Here is a 23,489-nt window from a genome sequence, read left to right on the forward strand (position 1 = left end):
GTCGCAGATGAAATTTATTTGTTTTATGATTTTAAAAAAAAGTAAGTTAATAAATAAAATATGTCATTTTTTTATTTATTTGATTATGTTTTATTTATAAAAAAAAGTAAATTATCTGTGTCTATGTTATTTTATTTGATGTGTTACAAGGGAAAGATTGGTTTGTGTTGCTGAAAGAATCCCAGCGATTCTTAATGCCTTTCTCAAATGGAAATCCAGCTCTGTTTACAGACCAGGTCTTACATTTTTACCAACATCAGGGAGGTCGTCATATCCCAGCAGGAGCCTGACTTCTGAGATGTTGTGGACTTTTTCAAAGTCTCCGGGGTGATTTAAGATCACATTCTGAGCTCTCATCAGAGCGGCTTGTTTATCAGAGCTTCATATTTTATGCATGTATGCGCTGTATTTATTTAGTTCTGCTTGTAACACAAGCGGCGTCGACTTGGCAGCGCAGCACGATACCGAGCCATCCAGCAACAAATAAAGAAGTGTCTGCGGTGGCTTCGGAGACCTTACGTGAACCGTACAGTAGAACAGTTCAGAGTAGACAGTCTTAGGTTGTTTCTGTTGTTCACGAAGCGTGTCAATGCTCCACCACAAATGACACTTTATTGCGCTCTCGAGTGGCTGTTAAACTGTAGAAATGAGTCTGTCATTTCCATGAATTTCTTCTGTAAGACACAAAAGAAGCAACACTAAACCCCATTGACTTCCATTGTTTGGACACAAAACCAAAGAGACATTTTCTTCTTTTGTTCATTACAGGTTTTAGGTTTGACACATTTTAATGGGACGTGACATGCATACGCTTCACTGCATTCTAAAGCATATATCACACTTTTGTCTCCATAGAGGGTACATAGAAAATCTAGAAATTTCTTACTCAAGTACTTGAGTACTCAAATATTTTTACTTGAGTGAAAGTAAATAGTAATAGATTTTTAGCGTACCTAAGTATGAAAGTATTTATGAAATCTAGTGATTTAAAAAGTGTGCTTTTATATATGCTACGTTATGATACTGTGATAAATGTTTTATTTTTCCTCATAAATGTTTTATTTTTCTTCTTAAAATATCACATCACAAAAAAACACACTTCAAGCGTTACTCAGATGTTGCTCTTTCATAGCTCAGAAGATTTGATGGAGTTCTCATTTGTGTTTCATTCACGAATCAACTTAGTCTCAGAGGTTTCTGTATGGAGGAGTAAAATGAATGTAGATTGTAGAGGTCAAATAATCTGGATATGAGTAAATTTGATGAGAAATGTTTGAGCTCATATTGAGATCTTCAATAATATTGACGTTTGATTGCAGACTTGACAAATCTGAGCTCAGTTTGACACATTGTTGACATCTCTTCTGAAACTAATGGAGACATTGTGACATTTCTGACTTTTTAGGAGAAATATCTGAGACGCAGAGACTTAAGATTCCATATGCTTTCCATTTAATGTCATCGACGTCTAGGAGAAGTAACCGAGAGAATAAAGAGGTCTCAACTGTTGACCTTCATGTTGTTTTGAATCTTTCTTAGTTGCTGTTTTCCAAGTATAAAAGCACCTGGAATGAGTCGGATGCTACCGTATATTTCAACACTTCTGAAGTCGTACGATAGCTTAGTGTGAAGAATATTCAAGCCGTTATTCGCTAAAAATAGTAAATCGTGTCAAGCCCTACTGGTATAGCATGACATAAAATATAGCAAGCAATATAGATCCCCATCCACTTTCATCGTATAAAAAAGAGCTGCTCAGATTTTCTGCCTCCTTTTGAGTTTCAGGGTAGATGTTATATTGCATTTGGAGCCATATGGGGATAACAAACTGTATTTATTTGACCTTTTCTTGTAATGACTAAAAGTTACAAGCCTGAAAGCAAACTCATCAACACAAGTCTCATTAAAGCTCTGTATGAACGGTGTCCTCTCTGAGATCGATAAGAGGTCGGCTAGTCGACGGCAGGATAGTTGAGCGTACAAACAGAGCTGTCAGAAGAATTTATCTTGCGTTTAATCTCATCAATTATACACTAGCGTATGAACGGAATAATAAGGCAATTCTCTGCTTTTTGGCCAGCCTTTAATGTTTAATTATTCCGTCACAAATAATAAATCACCACATTTTTAAACAGCATCTGGAAAGCCGCATTACTCACAGCTGCCAAACAAGCGCCGTAGGCTCCGGCTTGCGCGTTTATAGAAAGTCGTCGACCAACCGTACGCTGTGCATCTGGGAGGGACGGCGGAGAATCTGTTGCTGTTGCGCCGAAGTCCCTCAGCCGTATGTAAAATGTCGCCGGTGTTAGTACATTAGAGGCTTTATTAGATTGACGTAAACGGCGGCAGACAGCCTCGTGTTTCATGCGGCGTTCCAGTAGCGCTGTGTCTTTTTATGCCAATCGCAATGTCCTAAAGTAATCTTAGCTGACGCTTCAATAGCTGTTTTGCCAACGCTAATCCCGAACTGCTTCCTGACGGCACTCCAATTGATAAATTCACGCTCCCTTAAACTGGTGGCAGATGTTCGGGAGAGGGTGATGGTGAAAATCCCGCCTCGAGGACAAGACGCTGGGTACGGGGGCCGTGCGCTTGTGTATCACATCCACACTTTACTGCGGATTCCGCGAATCTGCTCTTTGCTTATTTTCTCTCTTTGAGAGTTCGTATGACACATTAGGCCGCGATTATTCCACCTTTCACTCTTCTGCTCGAGCCGAACGGCACGTGAACGGCACGTGAAAGTGTGGGTTGTCGAGTTACAAGCCGCTAATAATTTAAAGCATTAATGTTATTTATAGTCGAGTAACTCATCTGAAGTAAACAGACTGCTTAAAGAAATGCTTTGATTTAAAGGGACAGTTCATCCCAAAATAAAATTCTGTCATTTTTTCGCATTCATGTCATTCCTAACCTGACTTTATCAAAGATATTTTGAGAAATGGCGCGTTGGTTTTGTGTCCGTAAGATGGAGGTCAATGGAGTCAATGTTGTTCGGTTACCAACCAGGGTGTCCGCGGATCCTTAAAATGTCTTAAAAAGTCTTAAATTCCATAATGTCAAAATAAGGCCTTAATTAGCATTAAAATGTCTTAAATCCACATTTCCAAGGTCTTAGAAATGCAGTCGAACCGACACCGTAAAGAAGATTTTATTTTCGTTTTAAAATCATGTACGTCTATTTGTCACGCAGAACAAAATAGGCGGAACCAACTAACAAATATCACGTTCGCGGGGTGTTCGTTAGGTGAGTGGACTGGACATTAGCACATGGAGAAAAGTTGGAGCTTTAGCCGTGGGGAAGTGCAAATTTGTTGCTATGAAATTGGTCTTAAATTTCATTCTGCACGGTATTAAAAAGGTCTTTAAAAGTCTTAAATCTAACTCTCAGAAACCTGCAGATACCCTGAGATGTTCTTCAAAATATCTTCTTTTGTGTTCTGCCGAAGAAATAAAGTCACACAGGTTGGAAATGACAAGAGGGTAAATAAACGATGACAGAATTTTCATATTTAGGTGAACTGTCCCTTTAAGGTTTTTTTTTTTTCATTTTACATAAGAACTGTAATTTGTTTTTAAAGGCAGAGCGCTATTTCTCCAGCACAAAGAATAATTAAATCTGCATTAAACTGGACCAAAGTTACACAACTAAAGTAACTAGAAAAACCACAGCACAACTATTGAACTAAAAACATGGTCATGAGCATCAACTTTTAAGTGAAACTAATTGTAAGTGTTGGAAAAAAGAAGTATAATGCGTCTCGCAGCACGGAATCCACCATTGTTTCTTTTTTTAAACCTGCGTCATTTACATAAGCTGTCCGAGCGAAGCAGTTCACTGAAATGACTTGCGATGGAGGAGAAGACGTCTCATTATTCCCTCAGCTCGCTGCGGCAGAGCTGCGTACTGTACTCAATATGCATGCCACAATACTCAATATAATATTGAACCGTTCGGTACGACCTCCTCGGTTCTATACGTGTAAGTGAATTGCGGTATTGCGTTTAAATTATTTCTGTGCGCTCAATGACACTCTGAACTGGCTCTGTCCGTGTTTGTCTGTATGTATTAGCGAGTGGTGGTCGGGCGGTGAAGCGAGGCTGCCTGCAACACGAGAAGCAATGTGCTGTTGAGCGATGCGGGCTGGCTTTATTGTATGACCCATTGTACTAAAGTGATAATCTCAGAATTTGGCACATCAAGAATGTATTTTTACACTGCATACGAAAGCAGCACATGCAGAAAGAGCATCTACGGCACCACGCCAAAGTCCGTTTAATGAAAGTATGCCACTCGGTTGCCTTTCGGACAGCTATTTACGTCATAGCAAGAGCGCCTCCAGGCAGCTATAGCATTGCATTTCTTCCAATTTATTGCAATCGCAGTGGCGCACCTTGTTAATATATTATCTTTGGCCTTTCCCATTGAGCGCTAGTGATACGCGCACCGCACGTTTACTTCCATTACAGCAATCGCAAGTTTTGCATTACGTTATTTTAATTACTCTCTTCAAGAAGCTTATTTTATTTTACTGGCATGTTGATGAACAGTAAACCAAAAACTGCTGAAGTTGATTTTTGCTTAAAGACAATTAAATAAGTAAAGTTAAATAATGAGAATTTCAGTAAAATCGTTTTTTTTTTCCTTTGCAAATGTAATAGACCACCTTTAATAATAAAAACTCATATTTTAGGAATCTGTCAACCTCATCTAAAACAAAATTTTTTATTGTCATTTATCAGAAAACAAACCGAAACTACTGAATAGTCTTTATATAGTCTTTTATTTGCCTTTACAGTTCATATTACTTTCTGGTGCAGAAGAGCAAGTATTAAAACTCACCAAACTTTTCTTTTGTTTTCAATAGAAAGCAATCTTTTGGGTTTGTGATGCTTGCCTGAAGTCGGTCTGGTTTGTTAGTATTGAGATGCATGCTGGGAAGGGCCGTACACTTGAGACATGAGTCGCCTCCATTAATCTGCTGGATGATACAGCTGTACAACTTTCAGCTCTCAGGCGTTTTGCTCGCCTGATTGTTTGCCGTTGTTGTTACAGTCGGTTGCGTTGCCTTGAATAATTGACACTGAGTTTTTTTCATAACGACGGGGGTTTACATCCATGTTGTCTTTCATTCTTTGAAGTTCCGTGATATTCCAGCAATAAGCCATAACACGGGCTTTACCACTGATCCGGCTCTCCAGGCCTTTTATATTTGTTTTTTCTCATCTCATTTTATTGGTTTAGAGGTCTAGTTAAACTCCAGCTCATCCTCTCACATGCCAAACAATGTCTGGACCTTCACTTAAATGCCGGACATTTTCATGTCAACGATGTCCTGCGCTTAGCAGTGTTTAAATGTGGGTGGGCGTTTAAATTTTAAAGAGACATGACAACTAGCCCATAAACAAACTTAATATAAACTATTGTAAATAATTAATTTACGAAATGTACCATATCCATTGCATGAATTTAATCACATTTGTCATTATAATTTTTACTCAAATAAAAATATCTGAGGGACCTATTGAAGTCTATTTTGTACTTGTTTTGGGGGGTCCCTAATACCTTATGGGGGTCCCGGATCCCCCCAGCCCCCTTCAATTAAATTCAACATGGAGAATTCCATGTTGAATTAAGATTAAGATAATAAAAACATAACGCATCATTATGTAAGGTCTTTATACACATCTGAAGACATAGTTATGTTTATTACATTGTACATTTCAGTTATAGTGCATTCCTTAAAACTCCTAAGAATTTTATAAATATAAAAAATAAATAGGTGCTTTCTAAACCAAGGCACTGAAAAAGGTCACTGTTTCGTTCCATGAACACAGCAGGATAATTCTTCTTCTTCAACAGAAGCTTTCGTCAGAGATAACTACAGTATTCGTGTGTAGTCGCTGATTTATACGTCCACCGATCGAACACACACATGCAATCACGCAGCACCATAAAATCCTGAAGGTGCAGTTAGATTGGTTAGGACAGGAACAGCTTCTCAACATTATCCTTTCTAGATCAGTCTGCTGACCTCCGCTGTAAAGATGTCGACTGGATTCGCTTTAATGGTCTTCGTTGAGAAAGAAAAAGGTTGCCGCGCCAACACTCGGTGCTGTTGCCTTAAGATAATAAACCATTAAAGGCCGTGATGTTGGAGAGCCTGTGTTAATGACGCTTTCGGTAAAAGATCTGGGATCATTTTGATGCATGAAACTTTCGTTTAATTGATCGATTCCCAGGGGAGAGTGATGTCGAACCAGACGGTATGTGTGACCTCCGTACCGTGCGTGCGGAGAATAGCGTTATTTACTCGACACTGTGTGAAGATCACGCAGCACACGGTTGTTGCATGAAAAGAAAGCAGAAGATCCAATTAAGTAGCTTGATTTGTGTCTGTCGGAATGAATCATGCAATGAATGCTTGATTTTGACTTTTGACTCATTTCTTGTACCTGTAATATAATACGATTACGTGTGCCCGACGGGATCTTTGGCGTAGGATCCGCTGAAATATTAATTCCGGCAGTCAGACGCACCCGAGGGAGTTCTTTATTATTGACTGCTGATAATTGAGGTGGTTAGAAAGAGAAGCAGATTAAAGGAAGTTAATGAGTGGTAATTAATGGTGCTTGCTAAGGCAACCAACACTATTATTACTGCTTATACTTACGCTTACTTAGGTACCAAAATATCATAGAGAGAGAGAAATAAGCCTGAAAGCAATGACCCAGAAGACCCTAGCAACCAGCCGGAGCACCTTGGCAACTCCATAGAAGTGTTCCTGTAGCTCAGTTGGTAGTAAGAATACAAAAGATGAAAAACGTGGATTAAATGCACTAAAAGTGGAGAGAGATTGATGTTTTGCGATACAAATAATGTCTACACTCAAAACTCACTAGTAATTTTTACAATCAGGAGGAAACCCTTGTTAGAATCCACTATCCATTAAACATAAAGTCTGATGGATTGTATTACTTCTGCATCTGTAAGGAACTTGTTTTATGCTGTTGATACTTTTGAAAAAGTTTTTAATTCGATTGTAGTTTTTAGAAAAATGTAATCTTAAAAAAACGTATTGAGTTTTATTGTTTTTAATTTAACACATCTGCAGTTAATATAGCCATAGAAGCTGGCATGGCGTTAAAAAAAGAATGAAATAAAACGTCTATATGTATTTTATGACTATTTTTTAACGATATGTCATCTTTTTAGTTCTATTGGTTGAGCTGCCAACATGTGACCTGCATCAACAAATGATATTTCATTTTTTTGTGCTTTTAATGTTTTAAGTTCTCTCTTGGGATTTTTAAATTCATTTCTTTATTTAATATTGTGTTAATATGTTAAACTATTATGTAAAATATGTTATAAAGTTTAGAATATGATTTTTTTAACATATTTAAAATAATTTTTATAAAAATTTTATTAAACCTCCAGTATGTAAATTAATAAAACTATCTGTCACAGAAAAATGAACAGAAATAATTTGTTAATAAAATTCTCAATTTTATGTTAATTTTTAAACTTGAATGTTATGACCTGCATCAATTATGTTTATTATTATTTTTATGTTGTCCTTTTACTGTTTTAAAAAGTTCTGTTTGGTTTTAGATTTTTTTTCATTGAAATATTATTTTAAATATTTTATAAAATTATTTTTGTTCATTTTTCTGATACAATTTGAATTCATTTACATTCAGAAGATGTGTTCAGAATTTTGCCGTTTCTATAAAAGGTTGTATATGCAATAAAAATGTTATTGTAAATTGGTAATGGTTTGAAAATAAATCTATTAAAATATTGATACTATCACTAAACCCAGTGTATTAGAGTATATTGAATCTTGTAGCTATCCAGGTTATTTTTCAAGAAAAATATACAAAGAATATTACATAATATAAGGCAGAATTTCACTGCTCACATTTTTTTTGTGTCGGCATAAAATAAAAAATGATCATTCTAATTGGTTTGGTGAATTATTTATTATAAATTCAAAAACTGTAACCTCCTCCCCCTCTCGAAACGACCTCTCTTCACTTCTGGTCACGAGAAATGGTGTGAGGGCGGGGCTTCAATGACTGACAGATTGCAAACTGGCGTTCAAATTTTTCATCTTTTAACGATCCAATCAGTTGTCAGTGGATGAAATCAAGTCCCGCCCAGTGTTGGGTGTAACTAGTTACCACGTAATTAGTTACTGTAATTTAATTACTTTTCCCTTGAAAAGTAAAGTAAGATTACTCTTGTTTTTTCTGTAATTTAATTACAGTTTCTTCTGATGTAATTAAACTAAATACTTTGTGTAATATATGTGTGTGCAATAGTGGAATTGACATCAAAATTCAAAGTCTAACTTTACAATCCGTGCTTTAATGTATAATTCTCACATTTGTAATACTTTGGTCAGTTAATAAGAGTACTTTACGTAGTTTAATATTATTTATTTGAATGAATTAAAAGAGCCCTTTCATGTCTATCCTTCAATCACTTAACTCATCAAGGTTGATGTAGGATATAGAAAGTTATTAGTAATAAGTAATTAAATACTTTTTGGAGAGTAATTTGTACAGTAATCTTATTACGCTGTTGAATATGTAATTAGTAACTAGTAATTAATTACTTTTTAGAGTAACTTACCCAACACTGGTCCCGCCCTACATTTTTTTCTCATTTCAGAAGTCGTTTCACTCTGGTATACGTCACGAAATGGAAAAAAACACAATCGCTGCTTCCGTTTCATGCCGACTTTAACCTTGCCTTGCCATTCCCTTAATGTGACACGCTGCTAAAATTGACTTAATATGCGTTGCTTCTTTCAAAGAAACAAATGTGCTCTCCACTTAATCTTTTTAAATACAGGACATTATAATTCTTTTAAATGCCTGAAAGTGAAACGAAGAAGCAGGTTTTATTGTGAATTATTCATAAGAAATGACAAACATATGGTGTTTTTATTCTCACCTTAAGCATCGCTATAGTCCTTTATCATGTGTCTAATATACTGCAGTTGCCTGAAGGTATACTTTGTTTTCTGCGCCTCGGGCGGACTGGTTTGAGTTACTTGCTTTATGGTTTCGTATTTTGTAAAGTTTAGTTTTAAAGAGCATGGACTTCTCTGCTCTTTTATAGCTTCGCTTACAGCTGCGAGATGAATTTATTGTATTTCACTGCTGAAGTTTGGAGCGGTGGCTTTAGTCTCAACTCCTGAATTCAATTAAAGGATGATCGTATTGGGAGCCATACTGGATAAGAGATGAAATATTGGCCTATATTGTGGAAGGTGTCAGATGGTCTATACAGGAGTTTTTTATTAATTTTAAGACTTGTTGTTGCTCTTCGGTTCCCTTTTAAAGCATGGTGAAAACATCATGTTTTTCCCTCTGGGAAACATTCCTACTGTAAAACCTGCTGATATCAGATATAAAAACTGATATAAATAAACCATAATTAGGTCGAGATTTACCCAAGCAAATGAATTACAACAGACACGCAGCAGTTTAGTTTTAGTTTGTGCCCATTTTTAAGAAGCCTAACTTTTGTTTGTCCTTCTTCACAGTTCTCTTCGGCCAGTTTGTGTTCTTCCAGACGACCCCTAATGATGTGGTGGAGATCTTTGACGGACCCTCAGTGGATTCTCCTCTTCTCACCTCAATCTATGGCTCTCACTCGGGTAAAAGGCTTTGTTTACCCTGCCTGTGTGTGAACAACCGAAGTCAGGTCTGTTGAGAAGAGACGACGTTAAACTGTGTGCAGGAATACAGCGGTGGAGGATGTGATGTATTGTTGACGGGCTTGTGATATACCATGAGGTCTTAAAGTATGAGACTCTGTTAAAAATTTATTTTGTTTGAACAAAATGATGTCGTAAGACTTTACTGTAAAATCGCATTCATTAACATAAACTATAAATGAACAATATATTTTCACAGCATTTATTAATCTTTGTTAATGTTAGTTAATGCAAATAGAATTGCTGATTCATGTTAGTTCATTGTGCATTATCTAATGTTAACAGATACAGTGTTTTATTTAACAAAAACGTATTAGTAAATGTTCAAAATAACATGTACTAAGATTAATGAATGTTGTGTACGTATTTTTCTTTGTTCGTTCATGTTAACAAATAGGGCTGTCAAACAATTAATCGCGATTAATCGCATCCAGAATAAACCTTTGCGTTAACATATTATATATCTGTGTACTGTGCATATTAATTTTGTATTTATAAACACATACACCTACATGTTTACATATTTATGAAATATTTACACTTATTTATTTATAATTACAAATATCTTAAGTTTTAATAAGTTATATTTTCTATAAATATAATTATGTAAATTTGATTTCTTAAATATATGCATGTATGTGTTTTTGCACACAAAATTCATATGCACATTACGCAGACATATATTATGTTAGCATAAACTTTTATTCTGGATGCGATTAATCGCAATTAATCGTTTGAAAGCGTTGTTAACAAATGCAACCTGGTTATAAAGTATCACTGAAATTCTCTGAAGTCAAAACTGCAGTTTTGTGTATGTTTTGCGGATTTGAGAACGCTTTTGACGTCATCCATATTCCAGTGTACTACTGTAAAAGTTGACTCCTAACATACCTTTTGGCTGATATGTGCATTTAACATTTTTCTTTTATTTTCCGGGCAAACCAATTAAACACATTGATGTCTCATCCATGCATGCTTTAAAGCAAAAGGGGAACATGACATGTACAGTACTAAAAATTCAACTATTTAATTGTGATATGTAATTAGTGATGAAACAGTTTATATTAAGTTAGAAACGAATGTCAACACCAATAGCCTTCGAGCGACCCATGTTTGTGTCCCCACTCTTAGTCGTTTTTTGGCCTCTGCACTCTGCTGTCCAAATAAAGCCATAAAAGCCAAAACTATAACTTTAAAAAAGTTTTTATTTTGGCTTCAGTCTTGCGGAGCTCACTGTGTGTGAAGGCGTATCATTTCAACCCTGTTGATGTGCTAGTCCTCTGCGGATGTGTTGATATTGATCTCATTTATGTCGCTGTTGTGACTGTGAACAGATAACAGAACTGTTTTGCTTTCCTCCCCAAATATCCGCTCTCACAGGAGAACCGTTGCCACTGAGCTCCGCCAACGAAATCACCATCAAGTTCAAGACAGAGGGTCCGAACACGGCCAAAGGTTTTCATTTCGTCTATCAAGGTATAAAATTTTGCAGTAAGCTTGGCTTAATGTTTATGTTTAAAGGCATGTTTTGAATAGTATACTATTGTTTTGATTGTGTACTGTACATCATGTTATGTAAATATTATATAGAATAATGAATCCCACAGTGCGGTGTTTCCGATTTTCCGGTAGTGTTTTAAACTGAATAACAACTAACAGGGCTTCATGATATTGAAGAAAAACATGATATACAGTCATTGTTTAATAATGCAAAGTGCGACACAATGCCTAATATTTGTAAAAATCCCTTTAAATTATATATTATATATATATAATATTTTTTTAAACGGAAAATGATGTGACCAACGTGTTTCACATTCTTTCTGTAAAAGAAAGTGTAATTTCTGTTTGCCAGACCTTCCCTAAAACTTTGCATATTTTTTTCAAGTATTAAAATCATTCAGCTTTTGCAAACCATTGTGATATGTACTGTATATTGCACTTTTGCAATATCTTGCAGCCTTACTATATTTATTTTTGAGAGGATAGCTGCTTGTAGTGAGGTGACAACAACCTCACTACAAAAAAATTAACTATCGCTGCTGTTAGTTTTACTTAACCCATCCTTGTTCACAGTACTTAAAGAATGCAAGTAACTGCATTAACGTAAGTTAACTATGGTATTTTTACTAAACATGTTGATCTGTCAGCTTCACTTAACAAGTGTTTGACTGGTTAACTTAACATTGTTGAGTAGAACGCAAAACCCTATAATATTGGACCCATTGTTGAGTTTACTTAATATAAACAAGTTAATTCAACTTGTTGAGGGGGATTTTCAGTTCCCAGCATGCTTTGCGTAAGACTGCATTTAGGCAGTAAATTTCGAAACTTAGTTTTATTTTAAGTGTTTTTCAGTAAAGAAAAAAGACTTGTTTGTGCTTAATGTTCATTAAATCTTTGAGGTTTAAAAGAGTTTGTTGTAGTTTTGAGTTTTAGGGTTGCCATTGTTTTGAAGAGTGGTACATATGCATAGTCTTTAAGAGGTTTATGCGCGCCCTTATGTCTGTTGCATCATTCGTTGAGCTTAAACTGTGCTAATGCCAGTACTGAGATGCCTCTCATCTGATTTACTCTTTGTGTTTTGACTTACAGTACATGCAGTACGTCCGTATATAATTTATGTATGACAACAAAAAGTACCATTGAGAAGGATAAATATAGAGTTCAGTTAACTTAAAATTACTGGTACAATCGGAATGGTTTGGATTTACTCAAAAAAGTTTTGTCAACATTACTTCAATTTATTTTGTTCATACAACTAAAGTGTTATTTGTTCAAATTAATTAATATTGTTGCGTGGAACCACTTGACGCAGCTTTTATAAGTAAATTCAACGAATCATTTTTTTGAGTGAATATGTATATTTACATACTCTGCTGCAGTGTTTTTCTGCAGTCTTTTACATGCTATTTAAGTCAGTAGTATGTGAGAACTCCTTGTATACGGTTCTTACGAACCTTATTGTTTCTCTTCGCTCTTTTGCAGCTGTTCCCAGGACCAGTGCCTCTCAGTGTAACTCTGTGCCCGAGCCTCGCTATGGCAAACGGATCGGGAACGACTTTGGATTTGGCACCGTTGTGCTTTTCGAATGTAACCCAGGTTATACTCTGCATGGAGCAAATGCCATCAGGTGTGAGGCTATTCCCAACTCTCTTGCCCAATGGAACGGGACTGTGCCAACATGTGTCGGTACGTACCTGTGCTCTTTATTAAGGCTCCATATCTCTCAATGTTTTTGCTTTTGCTCTAAAATAATTTCACATTTTAAATTTCTTTCAAATTTAGTAGAATTCACAGAACACACATAAATGCTGCTTGTGGTGATGAAAGTGTATACGTGCATACCTTGCAAAAAATGTGGATTTTGTTTTCAAAACCAAACCATACCCATACCCATAATACAAATTCGCCATCCACTCCTTTGTCTCTGTCTCTTGTATCGGCATTTTTATATTTATATTTTATATTTTTATATATATATATATATATATATATATATACGTGTTATGTTTTGCACAACTACATAAAGAGAAGTAAGGTTGCCTGTTGGTGTCGTCTTTGGTGCATTCATCTTAACTTTCGACCGTATTTAATATTCAGAAGATTCTGTACTTTTATCTTATATTTAATATATTGCCCAACCCTTGGCAGTTTTGTGTCAGCATTGCATGCATGCTTCATGGATTCAGACGCAATGTATTTACACGCAATTCAGTTATAAAATATATTTTTACAATCAAAGTAATACAAATAATTGCTATAGTTGTCTAAATGAGTGGAAAATGTATTTGCATTTATTTAATGTTTTATAATCCTTATAGTTTATTGGCAATTCTACTACATTTCTGTGCATTTGGAATGAGGTGTGCTACTCCTAAAACACTCCCTTGCGAGTGTCCGTGATGTTTGCATGTCGCCTTAGAAGACAGCTCTCTACGTAGGTATTGAACAGCAAGGCAGCACGCTATGTTTTGAAACAAAGTTGGAGGAAGATTTAAGTGGGTTTTATTAAAAATCAATATGCCGTGAGCTAATGGATGCGGAGGCATTCACGCGGTGTGAAGAAAGAACTATGGAGCGCAATTTCAAGCGAAATGTGATTCTCAGGTAAATCTCCTGATGCAGCTTGACGGAACACTTTCCTTCTGGCTCTGTCCTCCCGCAGTTTAATAGAAACACTCCTGCGAGAGAATCAACAGGCGCTGGAAGCAAAGCAACCATCCACCAACAGATCAATGTGCTATCATTTTCTGTGCACAGAGCGCGAATACTCATGATTTTGCATTAAAGGCCTCATTTTTCCCTCGTGTGCCATCGCTTAGGCAAGGTTTCTCTCAGCCAACGCACTCGTAATTTGGATTTACATGAGCGTTTACCCTTCTGTCTATAAACTGTTGGGATTTTTTGGGTTCTTTGTAAACAAACTCTTGGCTTTGCTTAGAGCTGCAGGTTCAATATAGTTTTTTTACAGCTCCATATTTTAATAATTCTCTTTTTACAAAGATTTGACATAGTTCACCCAAAAATGAAAATTCTGTCATCATTTACTCATCCTCTTGTCATTTTAAACCTGTATGACTTTCTTTCTTCCGCAGAACACAAAAGAAGATATTTTGAAGCAAGTTGGTAACCGAACAGCTCCGGCACCCATTCACTTCTATTGTATGGACACAAAACCAATGCGAGTCAATGGGTGCTGGTTAACGACATTTTTCCAAATATCTTCTTTTGTGTTGTGCGGAAGAAAGTCATACTGGTTTTAAATGACAAGAAGATGAGTAAATGATGACAGAATTTTCATTTGTTTTATGTTTGTTTTTATTTTGTCCTGTTTTGTTGACAACAGATTTGAATCGCAAGGGACTAACCTGGTGAAATATGCAAGATAGTTATGCAATTTAATATATTATATAAGATTTCTGGGTCTTATTTTTCATCTGCGATTTTTAAATGGGAGGTTTCTGGACGCAAGACAGGCATTCTTGATCTACAAGTGTCATATGCTGAAGTATTGAAGTTTCTGATGTTTAATATCCAATATATCCCAAGAAGCTATTAGTCAAGTCACCTTCTTTTATAATGCATTTTACAACACATATATAAAAAACAGTTTTGAATCGGCTTTACCGTATAATGTATTAGTTATTAAAGTCCCAGTGAAATTAAAAATGATTTTTTTCATGAAAAATGCTGCGTTTATTGTAAACGGTGTAAACTCTTTTTAAAATTCGTGTGCCCTCATGATCTTCAGTTAAAGTCTGAAAATGCACTTCCGTCCTGTAATGACTATCCAACTTAAATGACGTATGTTAGACGGCTTGGGCGGAGCATCCGTTAACTCCTCCCCTTCGACTGTCAGTCTGCTGCCAGTTCCATTTCAAAATGCAACGGCTGTTTTTATACATCCAATGAAATCGCAGAGAAAGACGAAAGCCACGCCCACTGTTTTTCTCATTCGAAATTCCATTTCACTCAGAAATGTGTCAAAATATGGAAGTAAAAACGATCGCAACTTCCGGTTCACGGGGACTTTAAAAGTGCCTTCGAAGGAATCGCACTGGAACTGTATGTTTTGTAGTGTGCAGTAAGTAGTAAAGTGTATAAAAGTTGGACACTTTATTGTCTGTATTCAGCTTGAACCAGTGTTAAAAAGCTTTTCTTTCCGTATTACTTTGCAATAGATTAAGGAATCATATCTTTTTATGATATGTACATAATATAACTTTGTTAAACAATAGCAGATCTTTCCGTGCATCCTCATGCATGCTTCACCATCGATTATTTCCACTACACGAGGAACTTGAGTGAGTCATATTCATTCTTACAGTGTGTGGGCAACAGTAGTTGCTATTGGTAACGGTTTATGTAATTCTTCTCTCTTTTGTGGCATTCTCAGTGCAGGTGCAGAAGGTCCTTGTGTCCATTACCGCATTCACCTTTGCCACGTTTCTGCCCTCCCTCCAGTCCTAAAAATAACACCGCCGTCACAGTCCAGATGAACATTGATTTGAACGAGACGGTTGTCCTCGTGTGTCTGTAGCCTCCGTCCTCAATCATGTCTTAAAACATACGATACAACAGATGGAGGCGTGTTGTTGTGTGCCGCTTTTCATGTATGTTACGTGTGTTTTCAGTGATCTGCTTTGATTGCTACATCTGCTAATGAAGACATTACATCGCTGGAAATGTTATGGTTTTACAGAGGCGTAAGAGCACCTCTCTGGAAGTATGTATTAACCACGTACATACAGTTTTTCCTACCAGTCAACAGAGGCGTAGAAAAGAAGAGAAAAACAACCACGCGGCATTTTTTCTCGGTCAGGTTGAGAGCGCCAGGCGCGGAAGATTAATTTCTCGCTCTCTTTCACTACATTATAGTCTGAGAGGGGTTTTTTTTCGTCGTGTTTGTTCTTAGCCGCTGTATGTATGCTTTGAATGTTTTGAAGTGCATTAATGGAAATGGTAAATTAAAGTCATTCTTGATGATAAAGTGTTTGTATTCAAGCGGTGGCTGTGGGTTATTAAAATGGATATGACTGTATTTGCGTCTGTGGACATAAAGAAGAACACATTTGTGTAGCTCTTGGTATTATGTTATTGATTGACTGGTGGAACAGTTGTTCTTTTAAAATGATCTCCATTGATGGCATCTTATCGTTTCATTCCACTCCATGTCAAAGCATCTCTAAATAATTAGAAACACATATCAATGTTATATGGTTTATACTCTGGGTTAGAGTTTTTATTGACTTTAATTAATCACATTTGAATTAGTTGATTAATTAGTATACTTCATTTATATTTTAATCCATGTGTTTATTGTTTGTGATATTCAATGATCAAGTTTTGTGCATATCTGCACTATAAAAAATGCTGTGTTCATATCCAACCGTTGGTTTAAATTAGGGCTGTTCAACGATGAATCGCGGTTAATCGCATCCAGAATAAATGTTTGTGTTTACATAATACATGTCTGTGCACTGTGTGCATATTAATTTTGTATTTTCAAACACATACATACATATGCGTATATATTTAAGAATAATATGAAATATAAAATTGAATCAATGTTATATATCATTTAAATGACTGTATATAAATATTATTAGATACATTTCCTAAATATATACGTGTATGTGTTATGAATACAAAATAAATATATATAATATATTATATTATATAATATATATATATATAATAAATATAAAAATATATAATTAAAAACGTGTTTAGGCAAAGTGTCTGAAATGCAGGAGAACATATATTCAAAACACAAGCCACAAATAGTCAAATTAATGGACATTTTCCTACATCACGTAACAATGCTGTGCCACTTACTAGACCAGATCTCGCCTCAAAACTATTTTCAAAACTACTCGATAATAATGAATTATATTTTTACAAACGGTTCATTACCAATGAACTACCTTTAAGTTAGCGCATGTCAGATTGCATGATTGCATGTTAGAGCAATGTCATGACGCATCTTACAATTTAAACCGTCAAAAAGTACCTTTTTTCCTGCTCACTCTTCCTGCCGGCCCAAGCCTTCAGGGGGGCCCTAAGCAGAATTTTATGTGGGGGCCCCTCTGTGCCACCAATATGACTAATTATTCTCAATCACACTATGGCCCGGTTTCACAGACAAGGCTTAAGGCTAGTCCCAGACTAAAATGAATGTGTGACCTGTCTTAACTTAATATAACTTGCCCAGTAATATCTTAAAATATATCAGTGCCATTGTTTTGTCTCAAGATGCACACCGATAATGTATTCTTCTAAGGCATTTTTATAAAAGTGACATAAATAACTTAATTCAACTAAGGCGTAGTCCTGGCTTAAGCTAAGCCGTGTCTGTAAAACCGGGCCTGCGCTGGGTTATAGCTAGACCTCGCACTCATATGTGCCGAGGATTTCGGTACTCAACCCTAAAAATGTCCCATTTTTATATCATATAGTAATATTTTTAGCGGCGCAGTGCGTGCCCGTCTGCTACGCCACTGACTATATAACCGAAATGGCATGATCCCCATTGCATAACACCTCTGCGAAGATTCGACTGTCGAATCAGGCTCCTCCTATCGAAGCATCGAATCTTCAACTATTCGGGGTCACCCCTACTTTTTATTGGTTAGTTACATAATAAAGGGTGACTAATAATAATGATTTATGGCAAAAAATTGAAATCAGGAAATATGGAGAGACAAGGTTTCAGAAGGACAGCAGCGATATATGGAATGTAAACACAAACTTTTATTCTGGATGCGATTGATTGATGAGAAATGTCCTTCTTTGACTCAACCATGGTTTGAAACTAGCTTTTATTTACTATATGATATAAAGTGTTCAGTTTAACAATAGAGTTTGGATTATATGCAAGGTGTGACCAAAGGAAAAAAAGATGAGCGGGATCGCTCTTAAGCGAGACGACTCTTCAAAAGACGAGAGTTTCTCTCAGCTCAAAGGGTTCTCGATGGCGAGCAGAAATACGAGGGGAAACTTCAAGTAGGAGCGCGAGGTTAAATAATTGAAAGTGATGAATGCATAATGTGATTTAACCGGAGCAAGACTGAGCCTGTATTAAAGGTCTTAAAATCCTGCGGTCGCCCCATACCGGACCGTGTTCTGGATGTCATTTCAATTCCCAGAATCTGAATAAAGTGGGAGGCAAGGACACTTTTATACATAACTAGTTCATGCTACATGAAAGCAGAGGGCGCAATGTATGTTAATATTAATGTGTGGCACTTCAAAACTAAACCCGGTTGTGGTAATGACATCCCTGTGGAGTTGAGAAAGATGGACCCGGTTGATTATTGGCTGCTTGCTTGAGGTGTAAGAGTAACCTGGTTTTGGAAGTGTTCATTGTGAATAATGTTGTGTTCAGGCTGGAGAATATTACATCTGTAATGTGTTCTTACTTGTTATTGTTGAGATCCCCTCATTGTGCTGCAATCTTCAATGTCATTTTATGACATGATATTAAAATGATAATAAAATGAACTGAGATTTATGATTCATGCACAGGGCTTTTCCTATTGAATACTGTATATCTGCTATGTAGGATTGTTCGTGTTATTAAAGCTTTATTTTTCAAATCAGATTAGATTAAATTCAAAACACTTGCATACAACATTGCAACGAACTGACGATTCAATTTAGACTTTAATTATAATAACATTTGCTGATCACCTTCCTTCATTTTCTCTCTTGCTTCAGGTTATTGTATTTTTGATATATTTTGGCTCTGTGGGCTTGTTTACTCGCTCTGTTTTTCATACCCGTTCTGTCAAATTCATTCTGAATTTCTTCCAAAATCTGTCGTTCAGTTCCCTGCGGAGGCGTCCTGACCAAGCGTCGTGGGACCATCTTGTCTCCGGGTTACCCGGATCCCTATGACAACCACCTGAACTGCGTTTGGAAGGTCTTCGTGCCCGAGGGAACCGGAATCCAAGTGAGACCAAACAGTTTTGTTGCATCTCTGAAAAACATGTTGAATGAGGATTGGTTGAAGTGAGTTTGATTACTCAAAGCTTTCAAGGAGCTTGAAAATGTTATCAAGGGAATTTCAGTGTTTTCTGCTTTGCTGTGGTATTTAAATTGCCTTTCTTTATGGCTTTTACATTTTAAAGAGGGAAGTCTCTTGTCAATACAGCATCTTCTTTGTAATATAAAAAAAGAAAATGACGGCAAAGTTACGGTGTGATAAAATATTTCATAACTAGAATAAGCTGTTCATTATGAACCAGTTTATATGTACAGTATTTAAGCTGTTCATTATAAATCAGAAATCCATTATTGTTTTTTTGTCCATATTAATTTATTTTATGTCTGTAGATTACAGTTGTTACATTTTCCACCGAACACAACTGGGACTCATTGGACTTTTACGATGGTGTCGACAGCAACGCTCCAAGACTCGGGAGCTATTCAGGTAAGATGGACACTGTCATGTGCAGATAAAGAAAATGTAACAATATTTCCATATTTGTAATAATAATATTTAATAAAAACTAAACTGATTAATAATATTAAAAATGATTATAATCGTAGAATTATCATTATTATTGTTGTTAATATTATTAACATTATTAATATTATTCAGTTTAGATATTTTATTAAATATTATTACAACTACTGACATATTGAAAATGATTATTATTATTATCATCATCATTATTATTCATTATTATTATCTTTAGAAATAATAACAATATTCAGTTTAGATATTTTATTAGATATTATTATCACAAATATTGAATTATTGTTATGATTAAATTATTAGTTACATTTATTTTAATTTAAGCAAAATGTATAGTAATTACGTGTGTAAAAGGGCATCGTAAAATAAAGTGTTACCTAATATTGTTATTATTATTAGGTATACAATATTGTTATCATTATTATTAATTACAAATACAGTTGTGATGCTCAAATGGGTGACACAAGTTCACTTCCGTCTTATTTCCTGATCATTTCCTCAAAACTATCTGCTATCTATAAAAACCGTACTTGTGACAGGTTATTTTCCAAATAAACCGACACCCACAATCTAGGTGCTCCCTCTTGTAGCTTATTTTTTACTTTAGTCAACCCAAGAGTCTGATGAGAATCACGGCTGTCGTATCTGTGAAGACCTCATAAAAATAACCTCACTCTGGTCTGGCTTTCATCTAGAGATTTGTTTTATCAGCCAAAGCGTGTCAATATTTGAGCTGTCACAGGATATCACGGATCAACAGCTTTATAAGCAACGAGAATGAACTCGCAGTCTGAGTTTCCTTCGCTGTAAGTAGAAGACACGGGATGATATCAGCGTTATTTGGCAGCGTATCCCCACCGCCAGACACCGGCTATCGCGTCAGCAGCACAATGCAAAATAAACACAGGCTGACCTTAGTGCTCGCCATCACTCTTAGACAAAACCTTAACTATTGTCGACAGGCTGACGTTTAATCTGCTCGGAGGACAAATGAAAGATTAAAGGAATCTATCGGAAGGACCCGAATGTGCTTTAGCAGAACCAGCGTTCCTGCTCTTTATTTGGAGCGGCAAATAGGATATATGGGACGCCCTCGATCTAAATTCACCCTGAGGTTAAGACAGCGAGTGCGATGCCTGACTCTATCCGTCACGACCTCTTTACTGCCGAATGTCAGCGCTCGCTCGACAAATAGCCCATCATCGAGATTCCAGAGCGGCTATCACTCTTTTCCACGGAGGTCACGGCAGGTTCACAAAACAGCGATAGGTCTGATCCGTCTTGTCGTGTGCCCAACTGTAATTTCAGAGTGATTAGGTGGACCGGCAGCGAGGTGCGACCCAACTTTAACTTGAGCGGCGCTCCGTCAATGAACCTAGCGACTCCATAAAACCAGTGACAGCCCTGACAGAGTTGACTGACATCCACATGGCGGAACGTCACAATCCTTCACTGTTCCCCCATCACGCAAACCAAAAATTCTTTTTGATTTCCTCCAGGGACCACCATACCACCCCTGCTGAACACCACGTCCAACAACCTGTACCTCACCTTTCAGACGGACATGAGCGTCTCCGGAGCAGGTTTTCATCTGGAGTACACAGGTATGATGACTGATGGCCTCTAGAAAGGGACGTAACGCAGCGTTTGCTGTATTGTGACTTTCTTTCTCCCACAGGGCGCTGCTTTGCATCTTTCAGCGTGAGGCATGAAATACATTTGTGCGTCGGGACCTTTCACTTTCTGACAAATAAAGAGTTTCCTTGTATCCTAAGCAATAGGTTTGGACTCCTGCCCGGAACCTCAAACCCCCAGCAATGGATTGAAAGTGGGCGACCGTTACTTGGTGGGTGACGTCGTGTCGTTTCACTGTGAACAGGGCTATACACTAAAGGTGGGTTGATTTAGAATCCAGCAGTGTTTGGTTTAAAAGTGAGGCGTGTCATTGTTTTTGATGGTTAAAATGGCGTCCTGTCCTACGGTAGTTTAATATGCAGAAATGACGTTTGTGGGTTGAGGTTTAGAAAAGGCGTAAACGAACTCTCTGTTTGAGCGGAGGAACGTTGACTCAACCAATAGCGTGAGGTTGGGCGTGGAAAAAAAGGGAATTGTTTAGAGAAGTTGGAAGATGATTTTTGACTCGTCTTAACAACCGTCTTTAAGGTAAAGTTCTCACAGAAAGGACATTTTGGTACATAAGGCCGATAATTTTATATAGATAAAGAAAAGATTGAAGAAATAGCCGAGTCCGCACCAAAACCTTAACCGTAACGTAACTGAGGAACGATATTGTTGAAACCACTTTCAGATTTACGTTTTTCTATTTGATGAACGTTAAAAACATTAACATGTAAAGGGGTTTAAAATGTGAAACTAACTTAGAATAAATGTAACCTTATCGTATCGGTATGGACTCATCGGTATCATTTATGAAGAGTTCATTTGCAAAAACAGACAACTTTGTTTTTCAAAATGTCCACAAATCATGTTTTTTTATTGTGCATTCCAAAAAATATAAATCAAACTGCAGTTGGGTTGTTTTCATTAAGTTATAATAACTTTTAAAAAATACTGCTAACTAACACAATACAACACCATAAAAACCTGATTTTGTTTTTTTTAACGTAACTACCTGTTTTTGCAAATAAACTCTTCTTATATATTTTGATGTTTATCATTCTTATACTGTGTGAACACCAAACGCGAGTAATCGCGGGAAAAGTTTGTTATTTTCGCGTGAGTGACGCGAAAATCTTTGCGCGAATTCATAGCTCAAGTTGAAAATTTTCAACTTGCGCGGAAGAATGCCTCAAACGCGCCGCCTGATTCGCGTCATTCGCACCGCCTGCCGCGAGTTCGCATCTATGCGCGTCTTTGCATTGGCTTTGTATGTAATTTACTGGTGCCAAATGCTTAATTCGCGTTTGGTGAGAACACAGCATTTGTGTGTGAACAGGCTTTTATTCCCCTGACTTTCTTTTTTGGAACAACAAAGCAGGTGCGAACTTCACGCAAAGCAAGACAACTGTAATAACTACAATAAATACTGAAGGACGATGTTCTTTTTATTTTTCAAATAATGTTCTTTTTATTATAACTCGAAAATGTTTACTTTCATCAGCTGAAGAAAATGCTCGATCGATATTGTTCCTCTGTATAGTTATCGTTGGGGTGCTGTATTCAAATTTAGAACGATATTTGAAACTTTATAGGTGTTGGTGTAAACAGGCTTTTGTGTTGATTTTAGTGAGTGTCACTATTCACTTTCTTTGTTTGGAAAAAAGTAAAAAGGTTTTTAAATGAAAAAGGTTTCATTATTGTAAAGAATAGAAAAGTCCTACATCTTTCGAACACAAGGGTAAGTCAGTGATATGGTTTTTATTTGGGGTGAATTATCTCTTTTGTAATATCATTTTAAATATTCGTTTTAGCCCATTCCAAATGGATCGTTTCCTAAATTTAAAATGTTTCATGCAGCCGATAAATTCTTTTCAGGGGACCTAAAGTTTTCTTGTTTAACAAATTGTCAAGACAAGTGATTTTATTTGCCATTATTGGTTTTACATGTACTGTATATGCCTCTTAATATGAAATCTATGGCTTGCAAGACATACTTTTCATTAGATATTATGTGCCGTATTTTCGCACAGACGCGCACAGACTTAACACACAAGTTCTATAAAAGTGGCAATCAACAAAGCTCGTCAAGTGAAGAGAAGAGCACACAACACAGAATCAACAACAGCATAAATATAGCAAACAGCAATAAT

The 23,489-nt window shown here is 36.4% G+C and overlaps 1 protein-coding gene across 5 annotated transcripts in view; it reads left to right on the top strand.

The window, feature by feature from the left end:
- Positions 1-23,489, top strand: part of csmd3a (CUB and Sushi multiple domains 3a) — a 235,512-nt gene that overhangs the window by 125,615 nt on the left and 86,408 nt on the right. For 4 of the 5 annotated variants that reach the window (XM_057339366.1, XM_057339370.1, XM_057339367.1 and 1 more), the window contains exons 32-38: positions 9,561-9,674; positions 11,115-11,210; positions 12,723-12,926; positions 19,067-19,191; positions 19,575-19,671; positions 21,219-21,323; positions 21,495-21,613. In XM_057339366.1, the coding sequence (XP_057195349.1) occupies positions 9,561-9,674; positions 11,115-11,210; positions 12,723-12,926; positions 19,067-19,191; positions 19,575-19,671; positions 21,219-21,323; positions 21,495-21,613 (860 nt within the window). The remainder of the gene's footprint in view (positions 1-9,560; positions 9,675-11,114; positions 11,211-12,722; positions 12,927-19,066; positions 19,192-19,574; positions 19,672-21,218; positions 21,324-21,494; positions 21,614-23,489) is intronic. The other variant, XM_057339369.1, reaches the window with a different exon arrangement.

This window comes from Triplophysa rosa, linkage group LG8 (assembly GCF_024868665.1).
Source record: "Triplophysa rosa linkage group LG8, Trosa_1v2, whole genome shotgun sequence".
NCBI lineage: Eukaryota > Metazoa > Chordata > Actinopteri > Cypriniformes > Nemacheilidae > Triplophysa > Triplophysa rosa.